Source organism: Nerophis ophidion, linkage group LG14, assembly GCF_033978795.1.
Source record: "Nerophis ophidion isolate RoL-2023_Sa linkage group LG14, RoL_Noph_v1.0, whole genome shotgun sequence".
Lineage (NCBI taxonomy): Eukaryota > Metazoa > Chordata > Actinopteri > Syngnathiformes > Syngnathidae > Nerophis > Nerophis ophidion.
Genome location: NC_084624.1, coordinates 14,531,172 through 14,550,103, shown reverse-complemented (window position 1 = coordinate 14,550,103; position 18,932 = coordinate 14,531,172). Strand labels below are relative to the sequence as shown.

General features: G+C 39.5%; 1 protein-coding gene across 1 annotated transcript; it reads right to left on the bottom strand.

The window, feature by feature from the left end:
- Positions 1 to 4,290: 4,290 nt before the first annotated feature.
- On the bottom strand, positions 4,291 to 18,361 carry LOC133568903 (probable D-lactate dehydrogenase, mitochondrial). The gene is made up of 7 exons (XM_061921095.1): positions 18,264 to 18,361; positions 16,973 to 17,085; positions 12,642 to 12,783; positions 12,364 to 12,505; positions 4,904 to 5,063; positions 4,590 to 4,789; positions 4,291 to 4,478 (listed from the first exon to the last, which is right to left on the bottom strand). Exons 1-7 carry the CDS (start codon positions 18,345 to 18,347, stop codon positions 4,291 to 4,293), a joined length of 1,029 nt encoding a protein of 342 aa, XP_061777079.1. The 5' UTR covers positions 18,348 to 18,361.
- Between the last annotated feature and the right edge of the window lie 571 nt (positions 18,362 to 18,932).

Below are 18,932 nucleotides of genomic sequence, written 5' to 3'. Positions count from 1 at the left end.
CCAACTCTTAATATTTTGAGAAAAAAGTTCATATTTTATAGGAAAAGATGATGTCACTTTACAGGATTAAAGTAAAATATAATGTGATTTTTTTTTTTTAAATAAATATTTAATATTGTGAGAAAAAATGTATTTTAACGATACTTGTGTAGGAATATTAAACATATATATTTTAAGAATGCCCTGCGATGAGGTGGCGACTTAAAAATTTAAGTGCTCCCCCTCTGGCCAACATATGTAATAACTAGAGATGTCCGGCAATGGCTTTTTTTGCTGATATCCGATATTGTCCAACTCTTAATATTTTCAGAAAAAAGTTCATATTTTATAGGAAAAGATGATGCCACTTTACAGGATTAAAGTAAAATATAATGTGATTTTATTTTTAAATAAATATTTAATATTGTGAGAATTTTTTTTTTAACAATAATTGTGTAGGAATATTAAACATATATATTTTAAGAATGCCCTGCGATGAGGTGGCGACTTAAAAATGTAAGTGCTCCCCCTCTGGCCAACATATGTAATAACTAGAGATGTCCGGTAATGGCTTTTTTGCTGATATCCGATATTGTCCAACTCTTAATATTTTGAGAAAAAAGTTCATATTTTATAGGAAAAGATGATGCCACTTTACAGGATTAAAGTAAAATATAATGTGATTTTTTTTTTTTTTAATAAATATTTAATATTGTGAGAAAAAAGTTATTTAACAATAATTGTGTAGGAATATTAAACATATATATTTTAAGAATGCCCTGCGATGAGGTGGTGACTTAAAAATTTAAGTGCTCCCCCTCTGGCCAACATATGTAATAACTAGAGATGTCCGGTAATGGCTTTTTTGCTGATATCCGATATTGTCCAACTCTTAATATTTTGAGAAAAAAGTTCATATTTTATAGGAAAAGATGATGCCACTTTACAGGATTAAAGTAAAATATAATGTGATTTTTTTTTTTTAATAAATATTTAATATTGTGATAAAAAAATTATTTAACGATAATTGTGTAGGAATATTAAACATATATATTTTAAGAATGCCCTGCGATGAGGTGGCGACTTAAAAATTTAAGTGCTCCCCCTCTGGCCAACATATGTAATAACTAGAGCTGTCCGGTAATGGCTTTTTTGCTGATATCCGATATTATCAACCGATACCGATACAAACAGTCGTGGAATTAACACATTATTATGCCTAATTTTGTTGTGATGCCCCCTGGATGCAATAAACCAGTGGTTCTCAAGCTTTTTTCAGTGTCAACATTTTTTTAATTCAAGTACCCCCTAATCAGAGCAAAGCATTTTCGGTTGAAAAAAAGAGACAAAGAAGTAAAATACAGCACTATGTCATCAGTTTCTGATTTATTAAATTGTATAACAGTGCAAAATATTGCTCATTTGTAGGGGTCTTTCTTGAACTATTTCTAAAAAAAGATATGAAAATAACTAAAAACCTGTTGAAAAACAAACAAGTGATTCAATTATAAATAAAGATTTCTACACATAGAAGTAATCATCAACTCAAAATGCCCTCTTTGGGATTGTATTGGAAATCCATCTGGATTCATCAACTTCATTCTAAACAATTCTTCACAAAAAAAGAAAAATTTAACATTAATATTTATTGAACATGTCCACAAAAATTCTAGCTGTCAACACTGAATATTGCATTGTTGCATTTCTTTTCACAGTTTATGAACTTACATTCATATTTTGTTGAAGTATTATACAAAATATATCTATAAATAATTTTTGAATTGTTGCTATTTTTAAAATATAAAAAAAAAAAAATCTCACGTACTCCTTGGCATACCTTCAAGTACCCCCAGGGGTACGCGTACCCCCATTTGAAAACCACTGCATTAAACAATGTAACAATGTGACAAGGTTTTCCAAAATAAATCAACTCAAGTTATGGAAAAAAAATGCCAACATGGCACTGCCATATTTATTATTGAAGTCACAAAGTGCATTGTTTTTTTTGAACATGCCTCAAAACAGCAGCTTGGAATTTGGGACATGCTCTCCCTGAGAGAGCATGAGGAGGTAGACGTGGGTTAGCGGGGGGTGTATATTGTAGCGTCCCGGAAGAGTTAGTGCTGCAAGGGGTTCTGGGTATTTGTTCTGTTGTGTTCATGTTGCGTTACGGTGTGGATGATCTCCCGAAATGTGTTTGTCATTCTTGTTTGGTGTGGGTTCACAGTGTGGCGCATATTTTCGACAGTGTTAAAGTTGTTTATACGGCCACCCTCAATGTGACCTATATGGCTGTTGCATAAAGCCATAGATGTTAAGTGACTGGGCCAGCACGCAAAGGCAGTGCCTTTAAGCTTTATTGGCGGTCTGTACTTCTCCCTATGTCCGTGTACACAGCAGCGTTTTAAAAAGTCATCAATTTTACTTTTTGAAATCGATACCGATAATCTTGAAACAGATACCGATGATTTCCGATATTACATTTTAAAGCATTTATCGGCCGATAATATCGGCAGTCCGATATTATCAGGGATCCCTAATGACAACACCTCTAAATATATCTTGTGGCGTACCGCAGGGATCAAAACTGGAACCAACATTGTTCAAACTCTGTACAAACAACATTTGTAAAGTTAAAAAGGATTTAAAGTTGGTACTGTTTGCAGAAGATACAACTGCATTCTGCTCAGGAGAGAACACAGACAGTAATAAAAATAACAAATTAAATGAAAGAGATGATTTGTCATAAAGCAGGCTAAACAGATGTATGCGTTTAGTAGTATATTCCGTTTTTATTGGCCAATTTTGTGATTTCCTTCAGAATTCCATAAATTTAGAAATAATAGGGCACTAATGATGATCTTTCTGCAATTTCACATACGGAAACTTTGTTAGGACTTTAACTTCCTCTATTTAGACCAGTTTGATGTCCTTTCAAGTCTCCCGATTTTTCCGGGAGACTCACGAATTTCAGTGCCCCTCCCAAAACTCTCCCGGGGCAAATTGTGGAAGTAAGGAAACCGGCCTATAATCTGTCAACTGGTGATTGTCTTCAGTCTTACAAGTTGGTACAACTATTCCTCAGCTCAGCTAAGAAACTATACTTGTAAATGTATGATCACTTGTCTATGAATTGGGGACTCACCGGTAGTGTTGACTTGTTCTTCGAGACTCTGTTCAGAACCATGAAACTCCAATTGTGAATTTGTTCAATCTGTTCCATATTTTTTTCTGTGATTTTTGGAAAATTGTGGAAGTAAGGAAACCGGTCCATAGTCGGTCAACTTTTGATTGTCTTCAGTCTTACAAATTGGTACAACTTTTCCTAAGCTCAGCTAAGAACCGATACTCGTAAATGTATGAATACTTGTCTATGAATTTGGGACTCACCAGTAGTGTTGACTTGTTCTTTGAGACTTTGTTCAGAACCATGATACTCCAATTGTGAATTTGCTCAATCTGTTCAATATTTTTTTCTGTGATTTTTGGAAAATTGTGGAAGTAAAGAAACTGGTCCATAGTCGGTCAACTGTTGATTGTCTTCAATCTTACAAATTGGTACAACTTTTCCTAAGCTCAGCTAAGAAACGATACTCGTAGATGTATGATCACTTATCTATGAATTGGGGACTCACCGACAGTGTTGACTTGTTCTTTGAGACTCTGTTCAGAACCATGAAACTCCAATTGTGAATTTGCTCAATCTGTTCAATATTTTTTTCTGTGATTTTTGGAAAATTGTGGAAGTAAGGAAACAGGCCTATAATCTGTCAACTGGTGATTGTCTTCAGTCTTACAAATTGGTACAACTTTTCCTAAGGTCAGCTAAGAAACGATACTCGTAAATGTATGAATACTTCTTTATGAATTGGGGACTTACCAGTAGTATTGACTTGTTCTTCGAGACTCTGTTCAGAACCATGAAACTCCAATTGTGAATTTGTTCAATCTGTTCCATATTTTTTTCTGTGATTTTTGGAAAATTGTGGAAGTAAGGAAACCGGTCCACAGTCGGTCAACTTTTGACTGTCTCCAGTCTTACAAATTGGTACAACTTTTCCTAAGCTCAGCTAAGAACCGATAATCGTAAATGTATGAATACTTGTCTATGAATTTGGGACTCACCAGTAGTGTTGACTTGTTCTTTGAGACTCTGTTCAGAACCATGAAAGTCCAATTGTGAATTTGCTCAATCTGTTCAATATTTTTTTCTGTGATTTTTGGAAAATTGTAGAAGTAAGGAAACCGGTCTATAGTCTGTCAACTTTTGATTGTCTTCAGTCTTACAAATTGGTACAACTTTTCCTAAGCTCAGCTAAGAAACGATACTCGTAGATGTATGATCACTTGTCTATGAATTGGGGACTCACCGGTAGTGGTGACTTGTTCTTCGAGACTCTGTTCAGAACCATGAAACTCCAGGAAGAGAGTTGGTGTGACAGGGTATGACAGAGAGCTAAACTTGTTGCAGGCGTCGATCATCACGTCATCTAGAAACTCTAACAGACACAGATCACAAATCATTATTTAACATACATTTATTTATTTAACCACTGAACAAGCATCTTTTTGAGGGTTTCTTTTAATCAGCAAAAGCAACTAGTGCTCACCGATGCGAGCGATAGCAACTCCAGCTTGTAGAATCTGCACCGTGCTATCCACAGCGGCCTGCACCGTAGGAAAAGAGCACACGGCAGATACCATAGAGTCCGGAATACCATAGAGGCGCAGGGTCGTCTTAGTGATGATTCCCAGGGTGCCCTCTGATCCCACAAACAGGTTTGTCAAGTTGTAGCCCGCTGAAGTCTTCCTATGTTTTTTTGTTTTTTCATAAAGTAATGAACACTCTGATTATGTAATGTTTGCTGTTGGACACAACTCTTAACATCACATTAACAGAACTTCAGTAGACAATAAATCTTACTTGGGACGTCGGCCCTTGCCGGCCGTGTGTATCGTAGTCCCGTCAGCAAGTACAACCTCCAAGTTCATAACGTTTTCTCTCATGGTTCCATATCGCACTGCATTGGTGCCGGATGCGCTAGAGGCTGCCATACCACACAGCGAAGCATCAGCTCCAGGATCTAAGAGGAAATTGGGACTTTTTACAATCGAATGGAAAGCATTAGCAAAGTCATCTCTAGTTTAAACCACTTTGAAAATGTATCCTTATATAACGCACATTAAGGCATCGAGCTACACTTTTTGCATCATTCCGTGGTTTGTGTTTTTCATTGTACGTCCAAACATTGAACGGTCGTTTGACCATGTATCATTCCGTGGAATGGAGTTTCCTAACACCAGGGTTTCCCGCAGCGCTTTGTTGCTAAGGCGGCCGTTTTAACAACAAAGAGCCGCCGCCTAAGCTAAAGTCTTAACAAGCTGCTCCGCTTCGTTCTGCCTCTGTCTCTGTCAGTATTCACTGCAGCACCCAGCATTGTCCCACCCACAGAACCATCTTATTGGTTACAAAGCAGAACTGTAACAGCCAATCAGCAGTGCGTATTCAGAGCGGTAACAGCCAATCAGCAGTGCGTACTCAGAGCACATGGAGTCAGTGCTCCAGTGTTGTGATGAGCAGGTAAGCGTCAGGCAGCGGACTCTCCCCAAATTATAATAAACACCTCCCAGTCAACTACTAGTAACATCACTATGAGCCCGTTGACGTTCTAGAAACATAAACGGCAGCTCAGCTCGGTCACAGTCCTTGAGGTGAAAGCTAATTAGCTTTTAGCATAACGTTTGCTCATGTTGGTGTGTGTGTGTTTTACGGACACCAAAGCCCTGTCGGTCACTTTACCTTTTTCTGTGTTGATTGGACTGTGTTGAAGCAGCAGAAAAACTACATTATGTTAAATGAAGAAAAGCTGTCTCTGATAGTTGATATAATAATGTAAGTGCATCATAAAGCCTACATGAACCCCATGGTGTTCAGGAATGACTAGTCTCTCCTATTGCTATTGTACTATTGTTTCAGCTATAGTTACATTATTCATTAGTAATGTGGCAGCCTAGTTTTGAATGACAGGGTCCCTGCTATGGCATGTTGATAAAAATATAACATTTACATAAAAAAATCAACTACAGGCTTCCCAAATGCTGTAATAAATTAAGCATGGTGAGTTGAACATATGTCAGCATGCGGAATAATAATGACATACTTAGTATCTCAGGTAACTAGGACTGTTTTGTTTTTACTTTACGGGAATAAAAAAGAGATATATATCGTATATCGCCATTCAGCAAATAGAGCAGAAAACACAACCAAAAATTTTAGGCTTCTACACGCGACGAAGTCGGCCTACTTTACCGCAGTCTGTAGTCTATTGCCCCCCAGGCTGTGGTGGCAGCGACGAGGTGGAGACGTGATGGCGAGGGGTCCAGTTACACTGATCCTTACAACCACCCACCCCCTTCCCCGGTCTGTCCGCCGGAGAGAAACCACCTTAACTAACACATTTTCTGGGAGAAACACTGAACACAGTATCCACGCTTATACTTTTTGGAGAGTTATACCATCAAAGTAGAAGTGTTCACTGACACACATTTGTCAACAATATTTGAAAGAATTGGACCTTTTGTGTACGTAGAAAACTTTTTAGATTGTTTATATTTCCGCTGAGTGTAGTAATGAAGTGAATTATCTTTATATAGCGCTTTTCTCTAGTGACTCAAAGCGCTTTTACACAGTGAAACCCAATATCTAAGTAACATTTAAACCGGTGTGGGTGGCACTGGGAGCAGGTGAGTAAAGTGTCTTGCCCAAGGACACAACGGCAGTGACTAGATGGCGAAAGTGGGGATCGAAACCTGGAACCCTCAAGTTCCGGGGTCTCAAACTCAATTTACCTGGGGGCCTCTGGATGCAGAGTCTGGGTGAAGCTGGGCCGTGATAAAAGATTAAAAAATAATAATAATTTGCATACTCCTCAGCATGTCTGGTTGTATAAATGACGTTTCAAATTGTATTCCTTGTGGACCTCAACTTTCTCTGTGCAAATTAGACACGTCGGGGTACCGATGTGCTCAACAAAGGAATATTGCATCTCCCACATTTCCTGGAATTGTCTTTGCTCATCACTAACCTTTCTTTTCACTGCAGGCTTCGAAAAAGACATGTTTTGGGGTTGTGGAAGATATTTGTATTTAGCCCACGCATGGACAATAATGTTATTTCCGCAATGTGCGTCGTTCCGCTTTTCCTCCCTACAGCAACACGGCGGTCGGTCGGGAAAGTACCAGGATAGCGGGCGCAAAAAAAGTGACGGCTCCCAGAGTGTTATCCGGCGTCATATAGAAATATATGTAGTGTTCATCGTGTGAGGCAATGCAAATTAAACAATAAAAAAAAACAAAGAACGGTTTGAATTGGTTCAGGTTATCGGGGACTGTTATTACTGACGGACAGGTGTCACGGTGTGACTGCAGCCAGGCATGTAAGAAAACTCTCGTCTCCATGGCAACGTTTCTGTCGCTTTCACTCAGTTGCCGCTTTTCCACTAATGCAGGGGTAGGCTACCCAGAATGTTGAAAGAGCCATTTTGGACCCAAATAACAAAAATCGTCTATGTCTGGAGCCAATGGGAGGGGGGGCTCGCAGTGGAGTTTAAAGTTACGGTAGCACAATTAACCCCGAACGGGCTAATATCGCGACTAACGTGTTACACGTCCGATTCGCCCAGCCACTTTCTATCGGAGTATCAGCGCTGGGGTCCAGTGCACCACAGTTTTCTATTGTCGCTCGGTCTTTCGGCGGAGTGCTTCGGAAGATACCGGACCTTCTCGGGAAGAAGCGAGAAGAAAGAGACACACACAGTGACAGAGAGAGCTCGAGAGAGACGGAGGAAGAGCGCGTGCAGGTTAAGTGGAAAAGCGGCAAAACGTTTTTCTGCTTGCATCACGCAGGTGTTGTCGATGTTCGGCCCTCAAGAGCCATATACCACACCGTGATTGGTAGGTTCCTTCAGCTGCGCACACAACGCTGCCAAGCGCCATTCATACAAAACTTGCGGGTTGCACTAATGTCTCGCGGGCCGCGTGTCTGAGACTTAGGGGTGTAACGGTACACAAAAATTTCAGTTCGGTACATACTTTGGTTTAGACGTCACGGTACGGTTCATTTTCGGTACAGTAAGAAAACAACAAACTATGCATTTTTTTATTATTTACCAAATTTGCAAAATCTTCCACCAAAATTGTTTCTTTTAGTGGAATATTTGATGTGAAGTGAATTATATGTATATAGCGCTTTTCTCTAGTGACTCAAAGCACTTTACATAGTGAAACCCAATATCTAAGTTACATTTAAACCAGTGTGGGTGGCACTGGGAGCAGGTGGGTAAAGTGTCTTGCCCAAGGACACAACGGCAGTGACTAGGATGGCGGAAGTTGGAATCGAACCTGCAACCCCCAAGTTGCTGGCACGGCCACTCTACCAACCGAGCTGTACCGCCCCATAGAAAATGGGTTGTACTTGTATAGCGCTTATCTACCTTCAAGGTACTCAAAGCGCTTTGACACTACTTCCACATTTACCCATTCACACGCACATTCACACACTGATGGAGGGAGCTACCATGCAAGGCGCTAACCAGCACCCATCAGGAGCAAGGGTGAAGCGTCTTGATCCAGGACACAACGGACGTAACGAGGTTGGTGCTAGGTGGGGATTGAACCAGGGACCCTCGGGTTGCGCATGGCCACTCTTCCACTGCGCCACGCCGTCCCAATGATGTGATGTGAAGTAATGGGAACATTGGATAGGTCAATAATTCATAACAACATTGATTTTGATTCAATATTATGTTTTGAGCAACGACAGTTTGAAAAAAAACAACACAGTTTTATTAGTCAACATTGCACCTTTTTCTAAATTACATTTAACTTTTAACCTTTTTTATTTCACTTTTGTTATGTTTTTGTTTATTTTAATAGTATTTTTAGAATGTGCCGTGGGCCTTTAAAACATTAGCTGTGCAAATGGCTTCCGGGGCACACTTTTGACACCCCTGCTACAGATAATGAAAAATAAAATCTGAAAAATCTATGGGTAAAAAGCACAGCCTGGTGACACACGCGCGTTTATCATAACTCTCTCGCTCTCTCTGTCTCTGCCCCTCCCTCACGAATGCTGCTGCGTGCACAATTTGTTTTGTTTTTAACCCCTTCTTAACCCCGAAGGTACATTGAAAATACACGCAACCCTAACTTAAAATGCCGGACATATGAGGCATTTAAGAAACTCCACCCGGACAGCCCCGCAAAAGAGGACATATCCGGTGAAAAGAGGAGGTATGGTCAGTCTATCGTAGCCCTGCCGCTGCTAGCATGCCTTGTGTTGTGCCTCGTTGTGCATTGTTTACACAACGTGCGGTGCACTACTTAAAATGTCCGTGTGGAAACTTGTTCGGTACATCTCCGAACCAAACCGAAACCCCGTACCGAAACGGTTCAATAGGGATACACGTACCGTTACACCCCTACTGAGACCCCTGCTCAAGTTGTTGGGACAGCCACTCTACCAACCGAGCTACACCGCAATATCAAAACAGATTTCATTTTACAACAACTATAACCAACAAATCTACCACGGAAATCTCCAAATGTGACCGATCAACATTGTGGCGTACAAGGGAGCAACCAAAACAGTCACATCCATCATGTAAATAAACTATCATAAATATTACAATAAATATCATAAATACACTATCTGGGATGACTGGATGGAGCTGAATAGGCACCACTCTGACACACAGGCATTTTTAATTGTCATTTATAGTAGGTTTGTTTTGGGAACCTCAAAAGTGGTAAGCATGGGTGAGAGAGTATGTTTGTGTGAAACATAGCGTGGGTGTGCTTGTATATGTGTTTGTGTGTGCATGCGTGTTGCACGCGTTTGCGTGTGAGAGATAAAAAATTATTAAATTTTTAATGTACTAATACAAACATAGGTTACATTTTGAGTTTAGTAATAAAATAATATAAAAAAAAGATTACGTTTTGAGTGTAGTAATAAAAACAAATTACATTTTTGAGTGAGATTATGTTTTAAAAGCAGTAATAAAATGATTACATTTTGAGTGTAGTAATAAATATATAAATTACATTTTAGTAGGGGTGTAAATGGTAAGTGTATTTGTATTGAACCGTTTCAGTACGGGGGTTTCGGTTCGGTACGAGGGTGTACCGAACGAGTTTCTAAGCTAAAGTCTTAACAAGCTGCTTTGCTTTTTCTGCCTCTGTGTCAGCACCCAGCATTGTCCCACCCACACAACCATCTCATTGGTTACATGTATAGCGGTAACAGCCAACCAGCAGTGCGTATTCAGAGCGCATGTAGTAAATGCTTCAGCGTCGAACAGATAGGTGTTTAGCAGGTGAGCCTAAGGTAGCGTACTCTCCCCAAATGATAACAAACACCTCCAAGTCAACTACTACTAACATCACTATGAGCCCATTGACCTTCTAGAAACTTAAACTGCAGCTCAGCTCGCTCGCAGTTCTGGCTTGAGGTGAAGGCTAATTAGCTTTTAGCGTAATGTTAGCTCATTTTGCGGTGTGTGTGTGTGTATTTTACGGACAGAAAAGCTTTGAATGGCAGGGTCCCTGCTATCACATGTTGATAAAAATATAACGTTTACATAATAAAAATCAACTACAGGCTTCCCAAATGCTGTGATAAATTAAGCATGATGAGTTGACTTGAAACTGTTTAATGTTGCACTTTTCATATGTAGAAGAAAATTTTTGTCATTTTATTTAATCTGAGAAACAAGTTGAGGCAGTTTAATGTTGATTAATGTGGGCAGAATTATTATAGTGTTCCCAATGTTAAAAGGATAAAGTCATTGTTTACACATTTGGTAAATAAATAACCAGAAAATTTATATTTTGTTGTTTTTTTACTGTACTGAAAATGAACCGAACCGTGACCTCTAAACCGAGGTACGTACCGAACCGAAATTTTTGTGTACTGTTACACCCCTAGTAACAGCCAATCAGCAGTGCGTATTCAGAGCGCATGTAATAAATGCTTCAGCGTCAAACAGATAGGTGTTTAGCAGGTGAGCCTAAGGTAGCGTACTCTCCCCAAATGATAATAAACACCTCCAAGTCAACTACTATTAACATAACTATGAGCCCGTTGACCTTCTAGCAACTTAAACTGCAGCTCAGCTCGCTCGCAGTTCAGGCTTGAGGTGAAGGCTAATTAGATTTTAGCGTAATGTTAGCTCATTTTGCGGTGTTTGTGTGTTTTACGGACAGAAAAGCTTTGAATGGCAGGGTCCCTGTTATCACATCTTGATAAAAATATAACATTTACATAATAAAATTCAACTAGAGGCTTCCCAAATGCTGTAATAAATTAAGCATGATGAGTTGACTTGAAAATGTTTAATGTTGCACTTTTCATATGCAGAAGAAAAGTTTTGTCATTTTATTTAATCTGAGCAACAATTTGAGGCAGTTTAATGTTGATTAACGTGGGCAGGATTATTATTGTGTTCCCAATGTTAAAAGGATAAAGCCATTGTTTACAAATTTGGTAAATAAATAACCCCAAAATTTATATTTTGTTGTTTTCTTACTGTACCGAAAATGAACCAAACCGTGACCTCTAAACCGAGGTACGTACCGAACCGAAATTTTGGTGTACAGTTACACCCCTAATTTTTAGTGTAGTAATAAAAAAAAATTACATTTTGAGTGTAGTAATAAATAAATATTTAAGTGGAGTAGTAAAACAGATAACATTTTGAGTGTGATAATAAATGGAATACATTTTGAGTGTAGTAAAAAATTATCAATGATCATTAATTCGTTTTGTAATGCAGATAAACATAAGGAGTTTAATAGTAATAAGTATAAGTATTAAAGGCCAAAATGAGGCCACACACAAAATCTTGCTTAGAGCCACCCAAATCCTAGGGCCGTAACACAAACAAATTAAATTTTTGCCATGTGGAGATACCGTATTTCCTTGAATTGCCACAGGGCATATAGTATGCGCTTAGCAAAATAATTAGCGCATGCTTAGTATTACCGCCTGGTCAAACTTGTGACGCCACGAGTGACACTTCCCCTGTCATCATTTTCAAAATGGAGGAGGCTGATTTCAATACCGGTAATTTGAAATCGCATAAAGGGAAGAAGGTTATTCAGTAGGATTTAAGGTCCAAGCTTACATCACACTCAAATTTTTACTGCATTCCTTAGGTAAGTGCCGGAATGAGAAGAGGTTTTAAAGTAATTAGCGCATGCTTACTTTTACCGCATGCCTTTGGTAAGCGCAGGAGTGAGAAGAGGTTTAAATTAATTAGCGCCCCGGCGGCAACTCAAGGAAATACGGTATGTAACGTTTAATATGGTAACAGTTGAACTGACCAACAGGAAACCACAGTCCTGTGTCTCGTAAGTTTGCATTCAGAGTCTTCCGGGTCACACCAGGCTCAACCGTCACATCAAAATCCTCCTGGTGGAGATCCAGAATCTGATCCATGTTCCTCAGGCTGAAGCATACACCACCCTTAAGGGAAGTTAACATACCAATGATTCATTTGTGGTCATTCTGAGGTGCCACAGCTTTAAAAGGTCAGTGATATCGATTACTTTGTTATTGTTATTCCAATCATGCCACACTTAGGTGTTTTGGTCTCTCTTACCTTCAGTGCTCCTACCCCTCCCTCCAGGCCAGTTCCAGTGCCAAACGGGATGATGGGAAGGCGTTTGCTATGACAGACTTTGGCAAGGGCGCTGACTTCCTCCACACAGCGCGGAAAAACCACCACATCCGGTGGACGGCATCTGGGCACATACGGTACAGTAAGAGCTGCAGCGATCCAATACCCAACTTCCATTAATCGGATAAAATATACGTTTTTTAATAAAATCCCTCTTCTATTGGTAATACAAGTAAACCCCATTACCTTTTCTATGTCTATGACTTCACTTGAGCAACAGGATCAAATGTAAAAATTGTAAAACCTTTCAACAGCCAATTCTCTGAACTATTATCATCATTGAGGAGACTTTCATTGTGAAAAAACATTTTGACCTTAAAACTGGAAGTAAATAAATAAATGATAAATGGGTTGTACTTGTATAGCGCTTTTCTACCTTCAAGGTACTCAAAGCGCTTTGACACTACTTCCACATTTACCCATTCACACACACATTCACACACTGATGGAGGGAGCTGCCATGCAAGGCGCCAGCCAGCACCCATCAGGAGCAAGGGTGAAGTGTCTTGCTCAGGACACAACGGTCGTGACGAGGTTGGTACCAGGTGGGATTTGAACCCGGGACCCTCGGGTTGCGCACGGCCACTCTCCCACTGCGCCAAGCCGTGTAGCTTATGTTCGCAAATTAGCCATTAGCGCTAATAAGCATTGGTTTTGAAAACGATGGCTGTGTATTCAAAAGGAACAATGCATTGCGACCACTGTCACCTTGCACTCTATAGTGCAACCCAAAAATACCTTAAAATAAGTATATTTTCACTAATAACTAGTGCACTTTTCTTGATAGAAAAAACAAATATGACAACTTTTTTCGCTCAATAGGTTGAAAAATATTCTTAAAGGGGAACATTATCACAATTTCAGAAGGGTTGAAACCAATAAAAATCCGTTCCCAGTGGCATATTTTATTTTTCAAAGTTTTTTTCAAAATTTTACCCATAATGGAATATCCAAAAAAAGGCTTTAAAGTGCCTGATTTTCGCTATCTGTGTATCCACCCCCCCATTTTTCTGTGACGTCACATAGTGATGCCAATACAAACAAACATGGCTGATAGCACAGCAAGATATAGCGACATTAGCTCAGATTCAGACTCGGATTTCAGCGGCTTAAGCGATTCAACAGATTACGCATGTATTGAAACGGATGGTTGGAGTGTGGAGGCAGATAGCGAAAACGAAATTGAAGAAGAAACTTAAGCTATTGAGCGAATAGCTATTGAAGCTATTCGGCAATCGCCTTCTAACCAACGATTGCATCTTTTGACCAGACCACTGGAGCAACTTAAATCCGTCGATTGGTAAATGTTTGTTTGGCATTAAATGTGGGTGGAGTGAAAGGCTGGATGCAAATATAGCTACAAATGTACCTACAGCTAGCCTAAATAGCATTTTAGCATCGATTAGCTGGCAGTCATGTCGTGACCAAATATGTCTGATTAGCACATAAGTCAATAACATCAACAAAACTCACCTTTGTGATTTTGTTGACTTTAATGTTGGAAATGCATCTGCTTTGAGTGTCGCAGGATATCCACACATCTCTGTCGTAGCCTCGCTATCGTCGGTAAAATGTGCAGAACAAACGAGGGACTTTCGCATCTTTTGACACTGGTGCAACTTAAATCCGTCGATTGGTATGTGTTTGTTTGGCGTTAAATGTGGTGGAGGGAAAGGCTGGATAGAAATATAGCTACAAATGAGGCATATCGATGCAATATGTACATACAGCTAGCCTAAATAGCATGTTAGCATCGATTAGCATGCCGTGCTAATCGATGCACACTCCATGTAAATCAACTTTAATCCGTCCCTGATCGTGTTATTACACCCTCCAACAACACACCGACGAGGCATGATGTCTGCAAGGTATGGAAAACAGTCGAAAAAACGGAAAATAACAGAGCTGATTTGACTTGTGTGTGTAATGTGTTTGAGAAAATGGCGGATTGCTTCCCATTGTGACGTCACGGGTGAAAGGTCATCGCTCCGACAGCGAACAATTGAAAGGTGTTTACATCTCCAAATTCACCCTTTTAGAGTTCGGAAATCGGTTAAAAAAACATATGGTCTTTTTTCTGCACCATCAAGGTATATATTGACGCTTACATAGGTCTGGTGATAATGTTCCCCTTTAAATTAAGTAAATGCTAGTGCCATTATCTTGACATAATGATATGTGCTCGGCATTACATTTCTTGCATTTTCCCGTCGATAAAATGACATCACCGCCCCAAGTGCATGCTCTTTCAGTCATTAGTGCGAAAGGAGTATATATATATATGTATATATATATATATACATATATATATATATATATATACATACATATATATATATATATATACATACATACATATAAATAAATGTGTGCTCATTAATGTTTGACCAGCAGCCTGGTTCCTTTTCCTCTGACCAGGTTAAAACAGCATTTATCATGAGCCTGCTATCTGAAAAAGCCGCCACTCAGGCCATGACGGTTAGTAAGAAGTCTCTCGCTTTGATCACCCCGGAAAAGACAGAGAAGCTGTTGGACTATAAAGGGGAACATTATCACAATTTCAAAAGGGTTAAAAACAATAAAAATCAGTTCCCATTGGCTTGTTGTATTTTTAGAAGTTTTTTTCAAAATTTTATCGGTCCCGGAATATCCCCAAAAAAGCTTTAAAGTGCTTGATTTTCGCTATTTGCGATGCCACTATCCATTTCCCTGTGACGTCATACAGTGCTGCCAATGTAAACAAACAATGGCAGATACCACAGCAAGATATAGCGACATTAGCTCTGATTCAGACTCGGATTTCAGCGGTTTAAGCGATTCAACAGATTACGCATGTATTGAAACGGATGGTTGGAGTATGAAAGTATTGAAGAAGAAACTGAAGCTATTGAGCGAATAGCTATTGATGCTATTCATAGCTATAGCATGGCCAAATAGCTGCGTTAGCATCGCCGGTAAAATGTGCGGACCAAACGATCAGGACTTTCGCATCTCTTGACACTGGAGCAACTTAAATCCGTTGATTGGTAAGTGTTTTTTTCGCATTAAATGTGGGTGGGAGGAAACGTAATATAGTTGCAAACTAATCTACAGGTTATCCATACTTCTCTGTGCCATGTCTGCTTTAGCACCGCCGGTAAATAGTATGTTAGCATCGTTTAGCGTAGCATGTTAGCATCGATTAGCTGGCAGTCAACATCAACAAAACTCACCTTTGTGATTTCGTTGACTTTATCGTTGCAAATGCATCTGCAGGTTATCCATACATCTCTGTGCCATGTCTGCTTTAGCACCGCCGGTAAATAGCATGTTAGCATCGATTAGCTGGCAGTCAAGCCGCAACCAAATATGTCTGATTAGCACATAAGTCAACATCAACAAAACTCACCTATGTGATTTCGTTGACTTTATTGTTGCAAATGCATCTGCAGGTTATCCATACATCTCTGTGCCATGTCTGTCATCGCCGGTAAAATGTGGAGACACTTTGCTACATTCAATGGGGGTCTGGCAGCAGACACTTTCGCATCTTCAGGCCAGTGGTGCAACTTGAATCCCTCCCTGTTAGTGTTCTTACACCCTCCGACAACAAACCGACGATGCATGATGTCTCCAAGGTTCCAAAAAATAGTTGAAAAATCGGGAAATAACAGAGCTGAGACCCGGTGTTTGTAATGTGTTGAAAATGAAAATGGCGGGTGTATTACCTCGGAGACGTCACGTTCTGACGTCATCACCACATGAGCGATAAACAGAAAGGCGTTTAATTCGCCAAAATTCACCCATTTAGAGTTAGGAAATTGGTTAAAAAAATATTTGGTCTTTTTTCTGCACCACCAAGGTATACAGTATATTGACGCTTACATAGGTCTGGTGATAATGTTCCCCTTTAAGCAGGGCCAACTCTCTGTGGACGCATAGACTTAGACTTAGACTAGGTCTAAGTCTAAGTGTCCACAGAGTTGGACTTAGACCTAGTCTACAGAGAGTTGGACTTAGACTTAGTGTAAGTCTAAGTCTATGCGTTCACAGAGAGTTGGCCCTGCTTAAACTCTCTGTGGATTCATAGCCTATAGACTTCCGTATCCTCGCTGCAGAGAGCGGATTTGGCGACGGTTCTTCACGCAACATTTTTTGCAAGGGATTAAATCATCGCATCAAGGACGGACCTGCCTCTGCCGCTACTGCGGAAGCCCGGACCACCACATCTCCAACTGCACCATTCGTCCTTGATAAGTGAGTCTGACAGATACCTGTGTACGGATTCATCTTTTCCGTGTTGTTCTCGGACAGCGGCTCCCAGAGAGACGCCATCCTCTCCGCATATTGATCTGAATGCAGGAAGTGCACTGTCCACAGCAGCACCCTGTGCAGAAACACCAACATTCATAAGTTAATGAGGTTTTCCATCTTAAAACCTAGCGTACAGAGCGGCAGTGTCAAAAAGTCCTTGTTTCCAATCAAATCTATCTCCGTTTCTTCTCTCTTAGGAGTCTCTGGAGGATCAACATCGTAATTTCCCAGGTTTCTACTTGTCTGGTCAAACCCTGTCTGTGTGCAACAATGTCAAATACGTAGGCCACATCATCAATGACAAGATGGAGGATGATGCTGACTTGATTAGACAGAGAAGAATGGTGTCACTACTGTTCTGATGAAGCGATGGTGTACAAACCCTGTTTCCATATGAGTTGGGAAATTGTGTTGAATGTAAATATAAAGAAAATACAATGATTTGCAAATCCTTTTCAACACATATTCAGTTGAATATGCAGTTGATGTCAAAAGTGAAATGAATATAAAAGTACTTCATGTGTGGTACTTGAGGTCTGGAGTTGAAGGCAGAAAAGCAAAGAAAACTGGCGCCATCTTCTGGAAACTCTGAAGTGACAATACTCAAATAGTGAAAGGTAAGTGTTGTTGTTGTTTTTTAGTAACCAGCAAGCAAGCACAGTACAGTTAGTAGAATAACTGTGTTTTAAATACTGTGTATTTGATAGGTGCCATCTGAAATTCAACTATTTATTTTATTTATATATATAATAAAAAAATATATATAGGTAGAATTCACTGAAAGTTAAGTATTTCATACCTTCCGAAATTGGAGGTCTCAAGGTTGGTAAGTATGTAAATAAATATTTTTCTGCAGCCTGGACTGCTTACCTAGAATATCAATCCCAGGACACGCCAGGACGGAGACAACGTATGCAGTACTCTCCAAGGTTTCTCATAGTCACTGTCACCAACGTCCCACTGGGGTGAGTTTTTCCTTGCCCTTATGTGGAATTTGAAGTTGTGGCTTGTGCTGCCCTTTGAGACACTTGGGATTTAGGGCTATATAAATAAACATTGATTGATTGATTGATTGATTGAACGTGCAAAGTCTAACACAGAAAGGTCAGGCGGTGCATTTACATTACACAGTAACTGGCAACTACCATAACCATTTATACACACAACTTTATAAGTCATTATTGACTCACTGTGCGGTTTTTAAAACGAAAGGCAAGTCGGACGTTTGAATAAAAAAAAAAAGCGACTTACTCTGCTGCGGATTGTTGTCGTCAAGCTTCGACAATGACGAAAGAGTCTTCTACTCGCCGCCACGACAAGCGACATGCTTCCCATAAACACACGTTCGTCACTTCCGTTGAGTTATTCAAAATAAATTCAACAAGACGTTTAAAAAACAAAATTCCAAGATTTACATCGATATAGATGTATTTAATTTATTTATAAGAACATTATCATGTGCAATTAACATGTTCGATGCGATCATCTGGTCTTAGTTTACCTGACACTTGCGCACTCTAAGCTTTAATTTTGAAAGCTATTTTTTGTTTTTCCTGTTACAACTTGTTCGTCAGATCCTATAACGTAATAACTACAGTCCTGGGGTCATAGATATTTTACACAAACTTCATGACATTTTTTTTTTAATTAAGATGTGATATTTGGATTTACAATGTATGAAAAAAAAGAAAAGTAATTTTACCTTCGCAACCTCATTATACTATTGGCTAAGTTTTATGTTCATAAATGTAAATTTATCAATTACCCGACCTGTTTTTTTTTGCCTTTAAAAAAGTTTTAGAACTCTACATGAAAACTCTCTCTACCTCTAACAACCAAAAAGCTGTGAAAACGATGATGCTGTGTTCCAAATGTAAGTTATTTACTGAAATTCAGTGACCCTATGGCTTTGCACTTTGT

Bases quoted from the DNA above. Each gene is read 5' to 3' on its own strand.
- LOC133568903 (XM_061921095.1), bottom strand. From the start codon at position 18,347: ATGGGAAGCATGTCGCTTGTCGTGGCGGCGAGTAGAAGACTCTTTCGT. The intron at 12,784-16,972 runs GTATCTGTCAGA...GTATGTGCCCAG, and splicing joins AAAGATGAATCCGTACACAG to ATGCCGTCCACCGGATGTGG. The intron at 4,479-4,589 runs GTGAGCACTAGT...TGTGTCTGTTAG, and splicing joins AGTTGCTATCGCTCGCATCG to AGTTTCTAGATGACGTGATG.